General features: G+C 38.9%; 1 protein-coding gene across 1 annotated transcript in view; it reads left to right on the top strand.

Moving 5' to 3' along the window:
- Positions 1–16,683, top strand: part of LOC104506314 (protein furry homolog) — a gene marked incomplete at its 3' end in the record, with an annotated part of 101,382 nt that overhangs the window by 24,677 nt on the left and 60,022 nt on the right. Inside the window, exon 3 of the mRNA XM_010147231.1 lies at positions 5,934–6,133. Coding sequence (XP_010145533.1) covers positions 5,934–6,133 — 200 coding nt within the window. The remainder of the gene's footprint in view (positions 1–5,933; positions 6,134–16,683) is intronic.

Raw genomic sequence — 16,683 nt, forward strand, 5'->3', positions numbered from 1 at the left:
TGGTAACCCTGGTACATTATCATATCCTTGTAACTTAAATTCTTCAGGCTTTATTTAATAATGTGTTTTCCTTTTAATATTATGATTGCAGTTTTAAAGCAAATTTTCTTAGGAGTTACTTCATTAGATGTTTAATTATCCTTTGGGGTATGTGGTTTCTTACTGCCTCTTGGCATGGGAAAAGAAGATACTGGGTTGGTTTTATGGCAAGGAATTTAAACTGTATGTACTTTTGGCCAAAAGGCATTAGTTACAAAACAAAACCTGCCCTGTGTTGTCTCTGTGCTTTGCATTTCTATAGTAATTGCTTTCAGCTTGGATTGTATGATAATACGTGTGCTCGATATGCACGGTTTGTTTATGTCGAACTCCATTATCCTGTCTCATGTTCTTGGAGTGCCTGAAGTAGTTTCGCTAATCTGTCAGCATAGTATGTACTTGTGGATAAATATAGACATGCAGCCACTCTGTGAGTGGTCATCATCATACGCTGAAGCTAAAAATTACCCCTTTGGTTATGGAAAGGCTGATCCGATCCGGAGGCCTGCCCTAGCTCACACATTGTAGGTCTTCAGCACTTGTCTATTGAAAAACAAACCCAAAAAACTACAAGCAATGTCAGCCTCAGTGCTGATAAAATTACAGTGAGGTATGAAACTGGATTATGAAACAATTAATTTCCTTTTTGATTTTTAGTTAGAAAAGGATTCTAACTTTTCTAACTGAAGGAGTGGAACATTCCAGGTATTCACAGGCTCATGGATATTACAGTAGCATGTTGGAGAAAATCCAGTGTGATCGGCTTTATAAAGGGGCTCGGTAGGTATGAAAATACTGCAAATATGTGTGCTGGTTTCTGTTATTAGTTTGTGTGCTGTCGCTGACGTGTAGATTGGACACAGTTAACTAAAAACCCGCAAATCTCTGTTTCTTCTGGATAAAGAGACTAAAAATTCAGTAGCTGTATTTTGATGAAGTTGTATGTGGTGTAGCACAGACTCTTGGCTTGTGCATTATGATTGTTTTGTTGCATCTTAGAGCTTTAAGAAAAGTACCTGTGGTTTAAGTCATAACAGAGACTCTGTTATGATAATTTAATTTTGAACTCATGCCCATTATCAGCTGAGTGACCGTGTGTGTTAAAACTACTGTGCTCTTTTACAGCTATTTCTCTGATCAGGGAAATGATCAATACAGGAAAAAAATTAGCAGTGATTTTAGTTCAGTAATCCTTTCTCTGTCAGTACTATATGGTTTTGGTGGCAACTGTGTGTAATATTGCATTGCTACTTCCATATTTCCTCCTTGGTTTTAATTGTTTAAAAATACGTAACATTGAAAAAAATCTTACGGTTACAGCCTGAACTAAATGAAAATATTCTGTAGGAAAAGAGTATAATTTGAAATACACCTTCTGCAGACACAATAGAAAAATAGGATACGTATCTTGGAAACAAGAAAATGGGCTGTTTGAGAGAAGTAACCCTCAGACAGAATTTCACCCCCAAATGGTGCAGACATCTTAATAGCATAAGGTCATATGATTAAGCATAGTTAATCCTTTTTTACAGATTATTCTAGGAGAGGAGCTTCAAATATGTATACAACTAACTAAAACTGACCCGCAGATTCCCTGCGATTGCAGGGCCCTTGGGCGTCAGGGTTACCGTGGTCTCCTGCATGTGCATCACCATTCATTCTCCTTCCTTGGGAAGGAGCTGCTTTTCTCTAGGTGAAGGGTTTAGTTTAATGCTGTTCCCATCAGTATGTTGGGAGTTCAAACTAAATGTTTCAGTGGTCTGTTCTGCTACTTCTCTTTGTACAATGTTATTATTTTGAATTTGGATAGTAAAAACTTAATTTGTCAGTGAAATAAATATTTGGAATTGAGCATAAACCCATTCCTCCCACCCCCACCAGATATCTTCTGCACAAACCCACACGGACTGTATGTGGTGATTTCTCATGTAAAAACTATGCCTTTTTATTTAATGGAGCAGTGTTTCACTGGCATAGATGACAAGAATGGACACATCTTTTTTTATTGCTATTTTTAAGGCCCACATTATAATGTGTCAACATAAAGGGGCCAATCAGGGGTGGCTTTAATGCAGCTATTCCTTAAATTTTGAGTCCTTGATTTCCAGTTTTATGTCTCAGAGGCAACTTGTTTTCATGAACTTTGTAGCATCTTAGTCCAGGAAAAAGAATATTCTGTTCATACATCATCAGTATGGATGTCAATGATAGTCTAGTCACCGGGCCAGATTTTTGCAATGCAAATATGAAGCATATGCAAATGCTTGAGATAGTGGAACGGAAAAGATGCATTGGAAAGCCAAACCTGTATGTGATAGTTAATGACCATGATGAACTCAGAACCTACACACTGTTGGCAGCGTTAACTTCCACACGGAAGATGCTTATATAGAGTTAGCAGCTACAAAATGATCTTCTAAAAGTTTGAACTAAATGACTAAATATGTCAGTCATTTCTATAACAGCTGTAACTGCTATAGCAATGATAGGTGTCAACCCCCAGGATATCCTTTTTCTTTCCTTTGGGGAAAGGGCTCTACAGTTCTGGATTTCAGAGAAGAGCGAGAATAAAAATTTTTGGTGCACTGACAAATCTCACAAATAATTGCATTTCTCTATTACAGTGCGCAGATAATGCATGTTTCGGTTAGATGTCTGGAAAAAAAAAAACATGTTAGATCAGTTTGTGTCACAAACCTAACAGCATTGTTCTTAAAATGCTTTCTGCTAACAATGACTGTGTGGATTTAAATTCCAGTCTCAAAATCCTGGCTGAATGCCACGATGATTGAAGGTAAGCCTGGCAGCTCCCAGGTAGTGGGACTGGGTGTTCCTAAACTTAATTTCGTAAGGATGCAAGACACGCCTGGCCTCACGCACTGCCTTGCTGCCTTCCTTCCACCCTCCTGCACGTCCCTTCCTAGCAAATTTTGAACTCAGTAGCCACTTGATACCAGAATTGCCTGAGGAGCAGAGGGCAGGTTTGCATTTGGTTAGATTCCTACGGATTCCTTTAGCAGGGAGCCTGGGATGGTTGCGCTGGCCAGAGGCGGGCGGCCCAGCCCGAGTGTGTTTTGCTTGGCAGAGGCTGGCTGGCGGGCAGCCTGCCCGGGCCCGGGCGCAGAGCTCGGGAGGGAGCCTGGGAACAGCTGGGGGGCTTGGGATGATGGCAGCGGGGAGGGCAGGGCTTTTACTGCACAAATCCTTAAGAAAATGGGTTCCACTGCTCACAAAAATATATTTTTCCTGACTGAGCACTTGGCGATAGAAGTGATTTCATGGATAGATGTGGGCCAGTCAGAACCACGCATTTGGCAAATATATTAGTGATTGTAAAAATATTGTCTGACTCCTTCCTAAAGCTATTTGTGGAGAAATTTCCATCACTTAGTGTATTTGATAGTCCATGCAAATTTGCATCTCACCCTTTGCATCCCACTGTCTTCATGCTTAAACTTCAGGAGAGCCAAGGTGATGACAGGAGAGGAGCAGCGCTCACGCTGCCTTCTCTGGTGGCTCTTTCTTCATTACTTTGAAGTAGATTATTATTCAGAACAACAGGGTATTTTTAGAAACGTTTCTGTGTAATACAGACATAGAACTGCTCTCTACACGTTATTTTATGCAAAGAGTCATAATGCCAACAAAACTCCGTGATGATGCTTTTGCCCTCAAAACTCAAGTGAAACTTTACAGGAGACAAATCTCTCAGGAAGCATCCATCAAGAGTGGAAGGAGTGGTGCTGCTGTGGGAAAGCGCGCTGGCAGGCCTTGTCAGTCAGTGAATTCTTTTCAGAGAGTGAAGCATGCATGTGTTACACTTGCAGAATGATAGCTACATGAACAAAAGCATTTCTGTCTTGCATTGCAGTCATATAATGTGCTTCTAAACTTTGATTTTTCTAAAGGAAAATATGTTCTCTTTACTCCAGTGCATCTTTTTTTTTATTTTTCAGTGGATAAATGTGGGGTTTGATTCTGCCACATCTTCAGTACCCTTAAACTATAATGTGGTCTTTGGGATTTAGTTCTATCTTTTTTTTACAGCAGTGAAGTGTTAAAGTACTTAGGAAAGATCTGATATCTCATTTGTTCTTATAACAATCTCATGCAATTAATAGTTGACAGTTACTTTCAGTAGTATTTGACAGATGTGCGTCGTCCATCATTGTAGTTCATTCTTCGTTCTTTCCTTCTTTGCAACTTGGATGCAACATAACAGTGTAACACTGGAATGCAGAGCTATGGGGAAATGCTGTAGTGGTATTAGTTCCCAGTATTTTCCGCAGCTTATGTTGCATTAAGGCACCCCTGTCCCAGTCATCAGCAGTGCTCACATGGGTGTTACGACACTTCCATTGCGTTCAGAGTGGCTAATGGCTGGGCTTCCCAGTGTTACTTAATGTGCTACTTTTCAAGCCTCTGTCCACGCTAACAGGGGGTGCTACCTGCCTGAAGACCAGACATGACTTTTATTGCCAGTAAGAGCTAAACCTCTGGACATTTTGCACATAGAATGGTAATATTTGTATTAATAAGGTTTGGTTTCCTAGTACTTCAATTTATTGGTCCTTCAGTTTCCCAGAAAAACAGTAAGTAGAGCTAATCCTAGTACATAATATCTTGATATTGGTTGTGGGGAATTCACAGAATCATGGGATAATTTAAATTGGAAGGAATGTCAGGAGTATCATTAGTCCAACCTTTGCTCACCAACTAGAATGAAAATTCAACTGGAGTGGAAAGTTTTCCATGCTTTCAGTTGGAATGTCCTGCATTCCAATTACTGTCTGTTGCTTCTCGTCCTGTCACTGGTGCTCAAAGAAGAGTTTGGTTCCATCTTTGCTGTACTCCATTAGGTAGACTCCCCTTATCCTTCTCTTCTTAAGGTTGAGGCAGTCCAGCACTCTCAGCCTGTACTCACGTAGCAAGCATGTAAGTCCCTGACCATCGCTGTCGTCCTCCCTTGGCCCAGCTCCAGAATAGCAGTGTCCTTCTTGCATGGGGAGCCCCAAACCAGACACAGTACTCCACATGTGATCTCACAAGTGCCAAATTGGACTGTAGCATTTAGATTAGATATTAGGAAAAACTTCTTCACTGAAAGAGTGGTCAGACACTGGAACAGGCTGCCCAGTGAAGTGGTGGAGTCCCCATCCCTGGAGGTGTTCAAGGAACGTGCAGACGTGGCACTTGAGGACGTGGTGTAGTGGGTATGGTACTGTTGGGCTGATGGTTGGACTGGATGATCTAATAGGTCTTATCCAACCTTAGTGATTCTGTGATACTTTCAGGAAAATTAGTACATAGTGAACATTTTTTTGGCTATGGAAAACATCGTGTGTCTGACTCTTCATATAAGATTTTTACTGCTGAAATGCATTGTTTCTAAAGGAGTCATTCTCTATTGACCTCAGTATAAATGAGAGGAAAATCAGGCCATTTACAGCTCACCTTAATCTAAAGATCAGACTCCTGACTATTGCAAGAATAGGCCAGTTTGAATAGCAATAAATAATAATATAGTTATTTGGCAGCTGAGTTATAGATCTGGCCTGCGAGATAAAGGATAAGAAATGAGGATGCTATTCTGACAGTTAGGTACCTGTCAGCAAGTCTTACTGTGTAAAAAACCCCAGATTGTATGTACTCCATAGTAAATGGTACTGAATTTTAATACATGAGATTTCATCTATGATTTCTTCTTCAAGTCTAGAATATGTAAATTTTACCTGTAACTATACCATGGAAATTATATTTATGTATTGTGTATTTTTTTTCATTATCAGCTGGTCTTCAGTTTTACTTTCACAGAATACTGGGCCAGTGGGATGCTCTGGAAAAGTTAAGTCATGTTGAATTACCCAGAAGTAAATGCTTTTTCTACATTTCAGCTTCTCCAGTTGGTAACGGATACATCAAGCCACCTGTCCCACCTGTTCCTGGTACACAGAGAGAAAAAGGACCTCCAGCCATGTTGCCTATCAACGTTGACCCAGAGAGTAAACCAGGCGAATACGTCCTGAAGAGCTTGTTTGTTAACTTCACTACGCAGGCTGAACGCAAGATTCGCATCATCATGGCAGAACCTCTTGTGAGTAAAAAAAAAAACCTCTAAGTAAATATGTATTTTGCTTTGAATTTATTTTTAAACCGGGCGTGCTTGCTGTGAAATGCGGAGTATTTCGCTTGCAATATGCGTTGGAGTTTGATAGTGTTTCCCAAACTGTAAGATACGCTACTATGGCAATTAGGAAGTTGTGGGAGAGGACAGAGGTATGCGAGATATGCCAAAGGGGTAACATGAAAAGGAATGACTGTTTTATTTCTGTTTGAAATACGGGCACGTCTTAGTGCAGTTGAGAGGCAGAAGGGGTGTCAGCCAGCATAGATTTCACAGCTGGGAGAGTGATCATGTGAGTCAAAATAGTTGAGAAAGTGCTGAAATATGACAGAAACAGTATTTCTCAGCATTACTGGTTTTCAGCTAAAACATGAAAATTTATAGCACGGCTTGTTCTTATTTTAGTTCTAACTGTAGTAGGTTTCATAACCTAACAAAGTGCTATAGCACCTGTTTTCCAGCTATGAAAAAGCATGCAGCATATGAAAAAGGAGCTACATTACAATGTCTTGCACAGTCAGTCACAGAGCTGTCATTATTTATATTTTAGGCAAATTCAACATACAGGTATGTCTGTGGCAAATTGTCTTCTGTAACTGAAGGCCTGGGAGCCTGGTATTTTCAACTGAGACTGTATTTTACATACTTTTCTTGTATTTTGATTAGGGAAGCACTGTTCTGTAGCCTAAGTTTTAGCTCTGACAAGGTAGTACTAAAGAAAAACAAATTATCAAGAACCTGTATTTCTGAGCTGTAAGAGGATTTTTATAAAATCTTGTAACACGTTTGTTATAAAGCAAAACACAGAATACTTGGTTCAGTTCCCCATTTTAAGGTCTGGATAGTCTGAACAGTAAAATTAAGATTGTTTTGATTCTGATGGCATCTGTTTAGCTTTACGTCTCGATTTAGATTCAGAAGCATGTGATGCTTGGAAAGTTTTTCCAGACTTTCCTCTGAAACATTAGGTAGATGTAAGATGACAGAAATAACTTACATAATTTGGAAATAACACAAAAAGAAAAGCTAACAGGAAGGAATATTTTGACAAAGATCCTGTTTCTTCTTCTTTCCTGAGTCCCCTCCAAATTGCAAAAAGTAGAATAAACTGACAGTCGTAGTGCAGGTCCTTTAAAAAACAATGCCAGTAGCTGTTTATTACCATCCAATCTTCATGTGACACAGAGTGGACATCCTTAAAATTTCAAGACAAAATGCTTTGTAAAATCACTTGAAAAGATCTGGGAAACAACAAAGACCAGCCCTGAGAACATACTTTCCTTGCATCACCTCTGTTACTCTTAAACACTACCCTCTGCATGTAATATTTCAGACATAGATATGAACCAGTGACTCTGATTTATTCCCATTTCACCTTGTGTTAAGATGATTTTGAGTTGCTGTGTGTTGATGTATTATTTTTGTCGCTTTGTGACACTATGACTATCAATGTTGATCTTACCTTACTCAAGAGGTGGTTCAGTGAAATTTTATTTAGTAAATTCAACACAGAATATAAAAATACAACAAGGGACTGTAATGTCACGGCCTTCATGTCAACATTTTCAGGACGTATTTCTCACAGGGGTCTAACCGTGAGACATTAACAATAATTCAGTGACATACATCTTATTAACACTAACAGGACTTAGCAGTCATGGCATGCTGCTGTTTGAGGGTGACTGTGACAAGTGTGTAAGCACGTTTTTGTAGACATTCAGTCAAAATGATCTTGAAATAACTAGGCTGTAATGAAAGAAGTGACAAGGGAAAATGGCAAAAATTATTCTGGAATAATGGCTAAGAATTTAAGTCCACCTTTTTTTGTGGGGTAGCTATTGGATGTGTAGCAGCTTTGTTCCCACATTTCTACTCTACTGGTTATAATTGTGACCAGGAAGTCCCAGGGATTTGTGAGACAAAGGTTATAAATTGGTGGTGCAGAGCCACCCTTTGGCCTTTTTTCACAATAGGTAGTCAAATGGTGAGCTCTTTGAAGATTCTGTTCTAATTAAACTCAAACGCACTTCAAAGAAAATCAAACTGGTGAAGTGCTCTAACACTGAGATGTTTCTAGTGTGAATTCTCTAAGTCATTACAAGATATGACAGTTTAATGCGTGATGAATACTTAAGGTACCTTTTAGAGAAGCTAAAATGATCTGGTTATAATGTAATTGCTTTTTTCTCTCTTTTATCATGAATTCTAGCCCAGATTCAAGCTCTTAAATTACTATGGGATTAAATTAAAGACTTACTGATGCACTTTTTACCTAGATTTTTTTTTTTTCATACACACATTTTGCCTGCTTATCCTTTCTTACTATCTTCAGTGTTGCTTTTTTGAGTTTTTCTCCCAGTTTCTTTGGGTTCCATATGCCTGTTTGATACATCCTTCTCTTTCTTCTGTGATGTACAGAGGGCCTAACTGTAAATTACAGTGCTCTGGTGGAAAACCAGGTTTGTGTCCTGCCTTGAGTTTCAGATGCTAGAAAGGCACAAAAAATTTTTGATATTTTTTCGGGCAGCAGCGAAGGGCACACCACCCACCCCCTCCTGCAGCCCCATGGAATCTCGGCTGGGATAATAAGATTCCAGTGGCAAAGAAAGCAGAGGGCATTGTCACCTACTCCTCCTGCTGCCTTGGCCGTCAACCAAGTATGATTTGACATTTTGGTTACTGGATCTGGCAGTGATCATCATAAAAACGTACTCCCTGGTTAATATGTTTTCTAGGCATGAATCGAACGTCAAGTCTGCACTGCTAAGGCTTTAACAAGTTAGAATCGAAACCTTTTGTTCCCACATGTGATTTCTTTAACTTTGTCTAGAGAATATTTTGTTTGGCATTTCAGGTCAATTTTTTCACCTCTTCAGGGTCTGTGAAACATAACAAACATTTCAATAATTACACTAAGTTCACAATTATGTGGCTAATTTGTAATGATTAAACTACTGTACCCAGATTGTCAAGTTACATTCATCCAAATTAAAGATATTTGATGGCAAAATTAATTAAAAGAGATTTTCCAGTTTATAAAATTAAATTCAAATAAATGAAATGTAAATAATTTCTTCTTGATAACCTTTAATAATTTCTTGCTTCTTTTCTGTAGCTAATTGTTTTCCTGAATAATGAATATTAAGAATTTTTCCTGCAGACCTTTTTTTACAGCTGATTGCATTCATATTTACATTTTTATCAGTTTACATTGTAAACTTTGCATTGCTTCACTTACAAACACAATTTGATATTTTAGTACTGCTGATCTTTTTCAAGCAGTGGCAACCTTAAAATGAAGCTAGAGTGAGGAAGCCAGGGAAGTATTTTTGCCAGTTCATATGATAAAATGTGCTTACATATCTTAACACTGTATGGAAAAACCCCAGAAAATAGTTTCCTTTTCAGGACGGTTGATTATCACTTAGGGTAATAATTCATCCTGTGCATACTGATCAGGCTAATCTTTAAATACGGCTTTCAGCAGTACTTACACACAGCTGTAGACGTTGATAAAACATAGTGAGCTACAGGCATTGACAGTGTTTAATGGTTAATTTAGCTGTTGGTAAACTTTCATTATGCTTCTCTCCTGCAAGCGTCTTCTTTCACTGAGCTTGTCTAAATTCAGGATCTCTCTGAATGCTGAACTCAAGAACAGAAAATTTACTCATTATAGGATTAGGACTGAGCATATTCATGTTTTCTGTCTATAACTTTCTGCTTTTATTAGGTAGGTATATCTGGCCATTGGAAAAAAAATGAAAGTGGTGATGCAGTTGATACTAGTGTATTTATTACTTCCATTTCATCAGAAGCTCAATGACATTAAGGTATAGCCCTATATCATAACAGAGCTGTTCATAACAGCCAAGCAGGTGGTTAGAAAGACTTTGAAAGGGCAATAATAATGCAAGTTAGTTTTTGAGAGGGCTGACCAACCAGCACATAGAGTGGCACTGCTGTCTGATTAGCTTTAATTTAGGCTTCTCTTTCTCAGGGCACTGCAGAAGAAATATGCTCAGGACTGGCTTGGGAGAAAAGGAAGTAGAAGAGTTTTTGGTTTTCAAGGGCTGAGCTGTGATAACCAGTGAGAGTTGTGCAGGCTGTAATAATACCAAACAGTTTAATCACACAGCTGTAATGCAGAATTTTCTGTTTCACATGGGCTAAAACTCCAGCTGCATCACATGAGGAATGACTCCTTTGTTCTCATCTATAATGAAACACATTAGCATTACACATTTTTTACATTTGAAGTCCTCATGAATAGTTTGGCATACACAGGGACCTCGGAGCCCTATTTATTCACAGGACACAAGCAGGACCTGCTGTCAGGAACAAATTTCATGGAAAAGTAGAAAGGCAAACTGCCTTCCTCTGTTGTAACTAACCACTCAGTGTATGTGTGCTCAGATAAATTAAAAAGAGAAAAACTTCATATGAATAATCTTATGCAAGTGTATATTGAAAATGCTGTCCTTTTTTCCCCATACAAAATCATCTTCCCTAGGACCTTCTGTAAATCCTATGAACATGTCAGATTCCTATTGTCATCAGTCTCTAACCACCTCTATGTCACTTTGTATCACTCAACGATTATGTCACTAGTCATTAATGTAATTGTTTTATTCCACTAGTGTTTGTGAAAAAAACACTAGGGAAATTCTGTAAAAATTCAAAATTCTGTAAAACATTTGAGCAGTCCATCCCAACCCTAAGGAGTTCATAGTTCATGATATCATAATTCTATATCTAACATATCATCGCTCTTTATTTCTACTGTATTTTTTATGTAGTATTTAAATTACGTAAATAAATATGAGTGGAATAACTGTCTTATATTGTGAGAAATGATGTGTAGGATGTTAAGAATAATCATCTATAATTTCAATAATTGTCTCTGAAGTACTTAAGATACTTTCTTATAAAATTATGTCTCACTATTATACTGAACTGAGGACTGTATTTTCACCTAGTCATAAGAAACTGGAGCATTTACACACCATGTTAATTTAACTACTCGATATGTAACCTGAATATACAATCCCTTTGTTGTATGGAGCCCTAAGACTCTGTTATAGTGGCTGCGTCAAGTGTCTTGTTGAATGGGGCAGAGCTCTGTTTGTCTGTCTGGAGGACTGAGGAGAGTCACTGTCCTCGGGAAAATGCCCCATCTCCTAGTGCTCCCAGCATGTGTCAGCTCAGTAGTTTCTTTCCTGCAGGTCATTGACTGTACCACAGGTCAGTTTTTTTAGACACAGCTGGTCTCAATATTTTATTAAACTTCCAGCCATACCTAAGGACTAAGCTTGATTTCTGTGTGGATTGTCCCCTTGGTTCTATTACTTTTTACGCACTTCCCAGCGGCTAACCTCTGTGTTTCAAAAATCACTTCAGCAAAGCAGTGGTCTCAACCACCATCCCTGGGCCTCACTACCACATGGGTATAGTTGGAGGATCATATGGTGTGTATGATGGTTCAAATCCCTAAGAGGATTTAGCATTGGAAGGCAGATTCAATCCAAGGTCACCAAGACTGTCACACTATATCACGTGTTGGCCGATGCTTGCAAATATAGCACAGAGCCTACCACATGGCCCTAATCACATTTTTATGTCTTTTAAAGGATATTGGTTATTACCACTATCCAGAAAATTAAAGTCATACTACAGTCATCTCAGGCCAGCCATAGCACTGAATGGATTGAATGAAAGGACTGAATGAAAATGAAGTATCTACTTTGGTAATGATCTTGCCAGATAAGTAGCAATTAATTGAAGAGATACCTCTCCGTATTTTTGCAACTGCTTCATCCTTTGCATGCTTTCAGAGTCATGTTTGAAGTCAATGAGGTACTGCTTCATTAGGGTTGCTGTATGTTTTTAAGGTTAAATTTGTGCTCTTTTCTGGGCCTGAGTACAGTTTACACGTCAGACAGCTTGAATTATGCCATATTTGATCCTGCATGTCTGCTGGCATAACAAATATGAGAAAAACTTCTGTACTTCACATAGCTACCTTCCCAATTTGGAAATGGATCCGACAAGGTCTTGTTTCCTTAGCTGGACATGTAGTATGGGTGGAGGCGAAGGATTTTGTTGCCATCATACTTGTAGCAAAAGAATAGTGAAGGCTGACATTACCTCTGCAAGAGCTCTCTGGATCCTCTTCAGCATCTGTCAGATCGATGCCAGTAACTGGGAGGAAAAAGCTTCAGATGAAGTCACATGGGGACATGTCTTTTGTGGTACAGCTACAGTCTTTGAGATAAATACATAGCCAAGAAACCCAAAATAAAGGAAGTTTAAAGAGAACTGACTACTGGCAGTCATCAATTTCTTGAGTTCACTTTAAAAATACAGATTTTTCTCATCTATTGGTCTGTTCTGTGAAAATAAACATATAATTCATGACATTATGTAGCTACCTGACATTAAAGCAGCAGTGGCTGCAAGACAGCAGACCATTACCGGGGTCAGTAGCTGTTGTTTATTACCCCAGGCTGTCTGAGGGTTAAGTGAAATGTGGTTCCTGATTACAGAGCTCTCAGCTGTGCCTGGAGCAGCCCTGCAATTACAACTCTAAATTTATTCAAATCAACTGATAAGGGCTTCCTATAGCTTTGATTAAATTAGGTCACATTACTCTGAATGGGTAACCAGCGATTAGTGCCCTGAAGGCACTAATAAGCTTTAATGGCCTACTCTGAGTCTCACCCATCCCTGCCCGCAGCCCAGGACTCCATTCCAGGTGCTGTGGCCTTCAGTCCCTGCCACAGCCACACCACAGCTGGGCTGGTCTCCAGTTCCCCACAGCCCTGGCCAGCCATGGGCCCTGGGGACCCAGGCCCACCCACGGGCCCACATCCTGACCCCGTTCCTGGCTGCAGTGTTGGGAGAGGCCCTGGTTGCCAGGCCCTGCTCTGCTGTCCCCGTGGGGAGGCCTGGCCACTGTGGCCAGCCCTTCTGGGCCCTGACAGTGGCAAAGCCAGGTGAGCACTTCATCAGCTCACCTCACTGTAAATGAAGCAAGTCCTCCTTAGTGCTTCCCATGGAGGTTAAGATACTGGGAAAAGAGTGGGATCGTGGGCAGTTCTGTATCAGAAACAACTGAGTCTCTCTCTCTCATGCAGCTGTGTCTCAGTACTCTGTAACAGGTACGACACCTGGCCTGCCTGGTTGTAGGGTATTCTGGTTGTCGGCATCCAGACAGGTGTTCTCCGTTGTTCTCCTCTACCTTTTACAGAGGTCTGTTGCCAATCCGGTATTTTTATTCCCAAGTCTTGCAAATATGGGAAACTGGCCAACCCTTCCCAACCTACCTTTTTTTATGGCATTTTACCAGTTCTGTATAAATGTACTAAAAGAAGGAGCCTCATCCACTGCTTGGAACACAAAGGTCCCGTAAAGCCTTTTAGCATGGCTTTCACCATGGGCACAAGGTTTGACTGATGATGAGGACCTTGTAATAAGGTCTCTTGTAATAACTTGGAGGACGTAGTGAGCTCAAGATGGAAGCTGCACATTCCCCATTCTGTGAAGGAATCAGAAGTAATATTAGAGATAGAAAGGAGAGAACAGTACTGTTCACATGACACACTTTGACAGTAGTGACTTTGTCTTCTAAATCTGTTTAATTTATCACAGGATCTTTCAGTGTTTCTATTTCACAGAAGTCTCCTGTCACAAAAACCTAGTCTTCATAGAAATGATTAGTATTTGCATAGCCCTGAAGTATTTCCTTTTAATACATGTATTGGCTGATGAAGAGTGCCTGCCTGAGCCACCTTGGTAAACAGCTGAAACAGGGCTTTGAACAGCAGTTTCATGCTAGTGAATATGGAACTCCAGATCTCCATAGTCTATCGTTCTTAGAATGCTAAAAATAAGTGTTATAAAAATCACTGTATTGAAAGCCTTTTCAGAGCATCATGTTTATTCCAGTCCCACAGGCTCATAGATAGAAGATCTTGGAGACTCATAGTGCATCTCATGACGCCACTCTTGACTCAAGCCTTATAGAAAGTACATTAATTATAAGAGTATGACTCTAGAAAGCCTTTGTTCCTGGCTTCGTGTTGAGAGCAAGGTGCAAATAGTGTTTTTATGGAGTATAGTTTACTCTGGGTGTGTGTATTTTCAGCATGTTCTTGTTCCTATTATGGAGAAATATTTTTATGAAAATGCATTGTAATCTCAGCACAAACAACAGAAGTCTGTATTTACTTAGTTTTAGAGAAGTAAATCCTGTATGTCTTCCTCACCCTGAGGAAAATGCATCAGTTAAGCAAAAAAAACTGTCTTTTTGTGTCTTGATACAGTCAGGCTTTTCTCATTTCTTTGAAACCAATGTAGTTAGTTTAACAATGCCTAAATTAAAGTGGTTGAGGATTTTTTTGAATATTCAAATTAACATTCAAATACCAGTTTAGACGATAACTCTTTTAGGAATGTAAATCACTGAATCTGTAATAATTGATTATAGATATAGAAATTGGGAATGTTGATAGTGTTGAACTTAACCTATTAATCATAAGTTGGATTTGGAACTACTGATAAATTCAATCCTATATGTAAAATTCTATTAGCATGGTCCTAGTTAGTCCATTATATTAACTTTATTGTTCTTTCCCAAGCTGTAGATCATGGTCCTTCATGAATTTTCATCATAAGTAAGGATGCCACTAAATATATTCCCTTGCCCCAGCAAATTAAGTTCCGGTGAACAAAGTTTTATCTCCTTACATTGAAAGTTTTTAAGTCAGAAGCAGTCAGTCTATTAACACAGGTCTGTGATAGAATTAGGGTGTCAACATTAAGTGGCCACACTTCATTTCTAGATGCTCTTTTGAAATGTATCAAACTTACACATTGTAAAATTCACCTCTTTTTCCGTACGCTGTAGTACTGGAGTAATGAAAATTAGGGAAAACCAAGGAAAGTATTATGATACTAGCCCAGACCTTACAACTTGCATATGTTTAGACAGAGGATTTTGATATGTTCATTAAGTAACAATTTTAAAAAGGCATCCCTATTAACACCAAATTCTGAAAATAAACAGCCAATAAAATTTCTTTTTGCTTATGCTAGAGTCTATCTCAGATTTAGTAAAGTCATCCTTAGTACTCTTCTCAACTTTCCAGAATTTACAAAAGCATGTATTCAAAATATTTCCATCAGAACTGGTCCACAGGTAGCCATCAGCTTATTTGGGCTTAAAATACCTTAGTAAAAGGAATTCTTTTACTTCCAGTCTACAAGAAAGCACCTTCCTGCAATGGAAAAAATTTAGAGAAGATACAAATGGTGAGAGCAGTAGGTTTTTTGTTTGGGTTTATTTTTTGCAGTTACCAGTATACTTGTAACAGCACTTAATCTTCCCTTAAAGTTTGTGACCGTTTATTATCAACACCAAGCTGAGTGCATGTCTGGGAATTTTTTTACTGATTAGGTAAGAATGTCAGAGAGTCTTGAGTTGTTTGCTCGAGGTAAGTGAAGGAAAGAAAACTTTCATGTTAGCTTTTTGTGAGCTTTCTTAAGTTCCATGCTGCTTTGGGAAAGTTGAAATGTTCACTTGTGAACATCAGTTACTTCAGATTAAACATTCTCATGACCAAAATTTCTGAGTGCCCACATTTTAATTTTGTTGGTAGACGGCACTGGTAAAAAATGCCTTTTGCAGAGATTGTGATAATCAGACAAAAATTATCCTGTAATACCTGATGTGATGACATAAGCTGTCACCGAGTCAGAAGAGTACATGACGTGGATGATGTAGAGGCAAGACTTAGGAGCCGGTGAGTGAAAGCCTGGATTGGAAGCTGAACTGATGTATTCTTGCACAGTTTGGTATTCAGCAATGCAGCAATACTGGGCACATCCTTTTCCACGTGAACAAAACACAAGAGCTGTTACAAAGAAATAAGTAATTGCATAAAGAAAGAGTAGACTGAGTAATACTGAGCCTGTCTTCCAAACATGCACCTTTCATTATTTTTATGCTATAACTGTAATGACAAGTAGTTTGTGACCTGAGTATGCTAAAAGAAAAATTGATGAGAGATGTAGAATTTTTTTACACAAATTTCATAGCAACTTGAAATATGGGGGTTTTTTCTCCATATGAAATACCATGTACGGTTAGCACTGCTTTTTAACTTCATTTTCAAAAGTTTCATGAAGTTCATCAGAGTTTTCTTTACATTTTTGGAGTCTATAATTTTGTGTTATGCAGAGCTCTGGTGCTTTCTTGAAGCTGTATTATCCTATCTTTTTTATTATGTTTGCCTTTAGAATTTCCTTTTGGTGAATGTTTAGGATTTCAAAGTTAATAAAGGAAGTCCCTTTTTCTGTTTATTTTACTTTCTGTGCACCCTGGTCACTGGCAGAGTCTCTTAAAAGAGGTATCTAGGAGCTAATCGATGCTGAGCAGAGCAACAAGAGAAATCAAAGATTCTGTTGTCATCCAGTGAACTGGTAGTTTATATTTTTAGGCATGAGGACCCGCTGACTTG

This window comes from Eurypyga helias, unplaced genomic scaffold (genome assembly GCF_000690775.1).
Source record: "Eurypyga helias isolate BGI_N326 unplaced genomic scaffold, ASM69077v1 scaffold15072, whole genome shotgun sequence".
NCBI classification, from domain to species: domain Eukaryota; kingdom Metazoa; phylum Chordata; class Aves; order Eurypygiformes; family Eurypygidae; genus Eurypyga; species Eurypyga helias.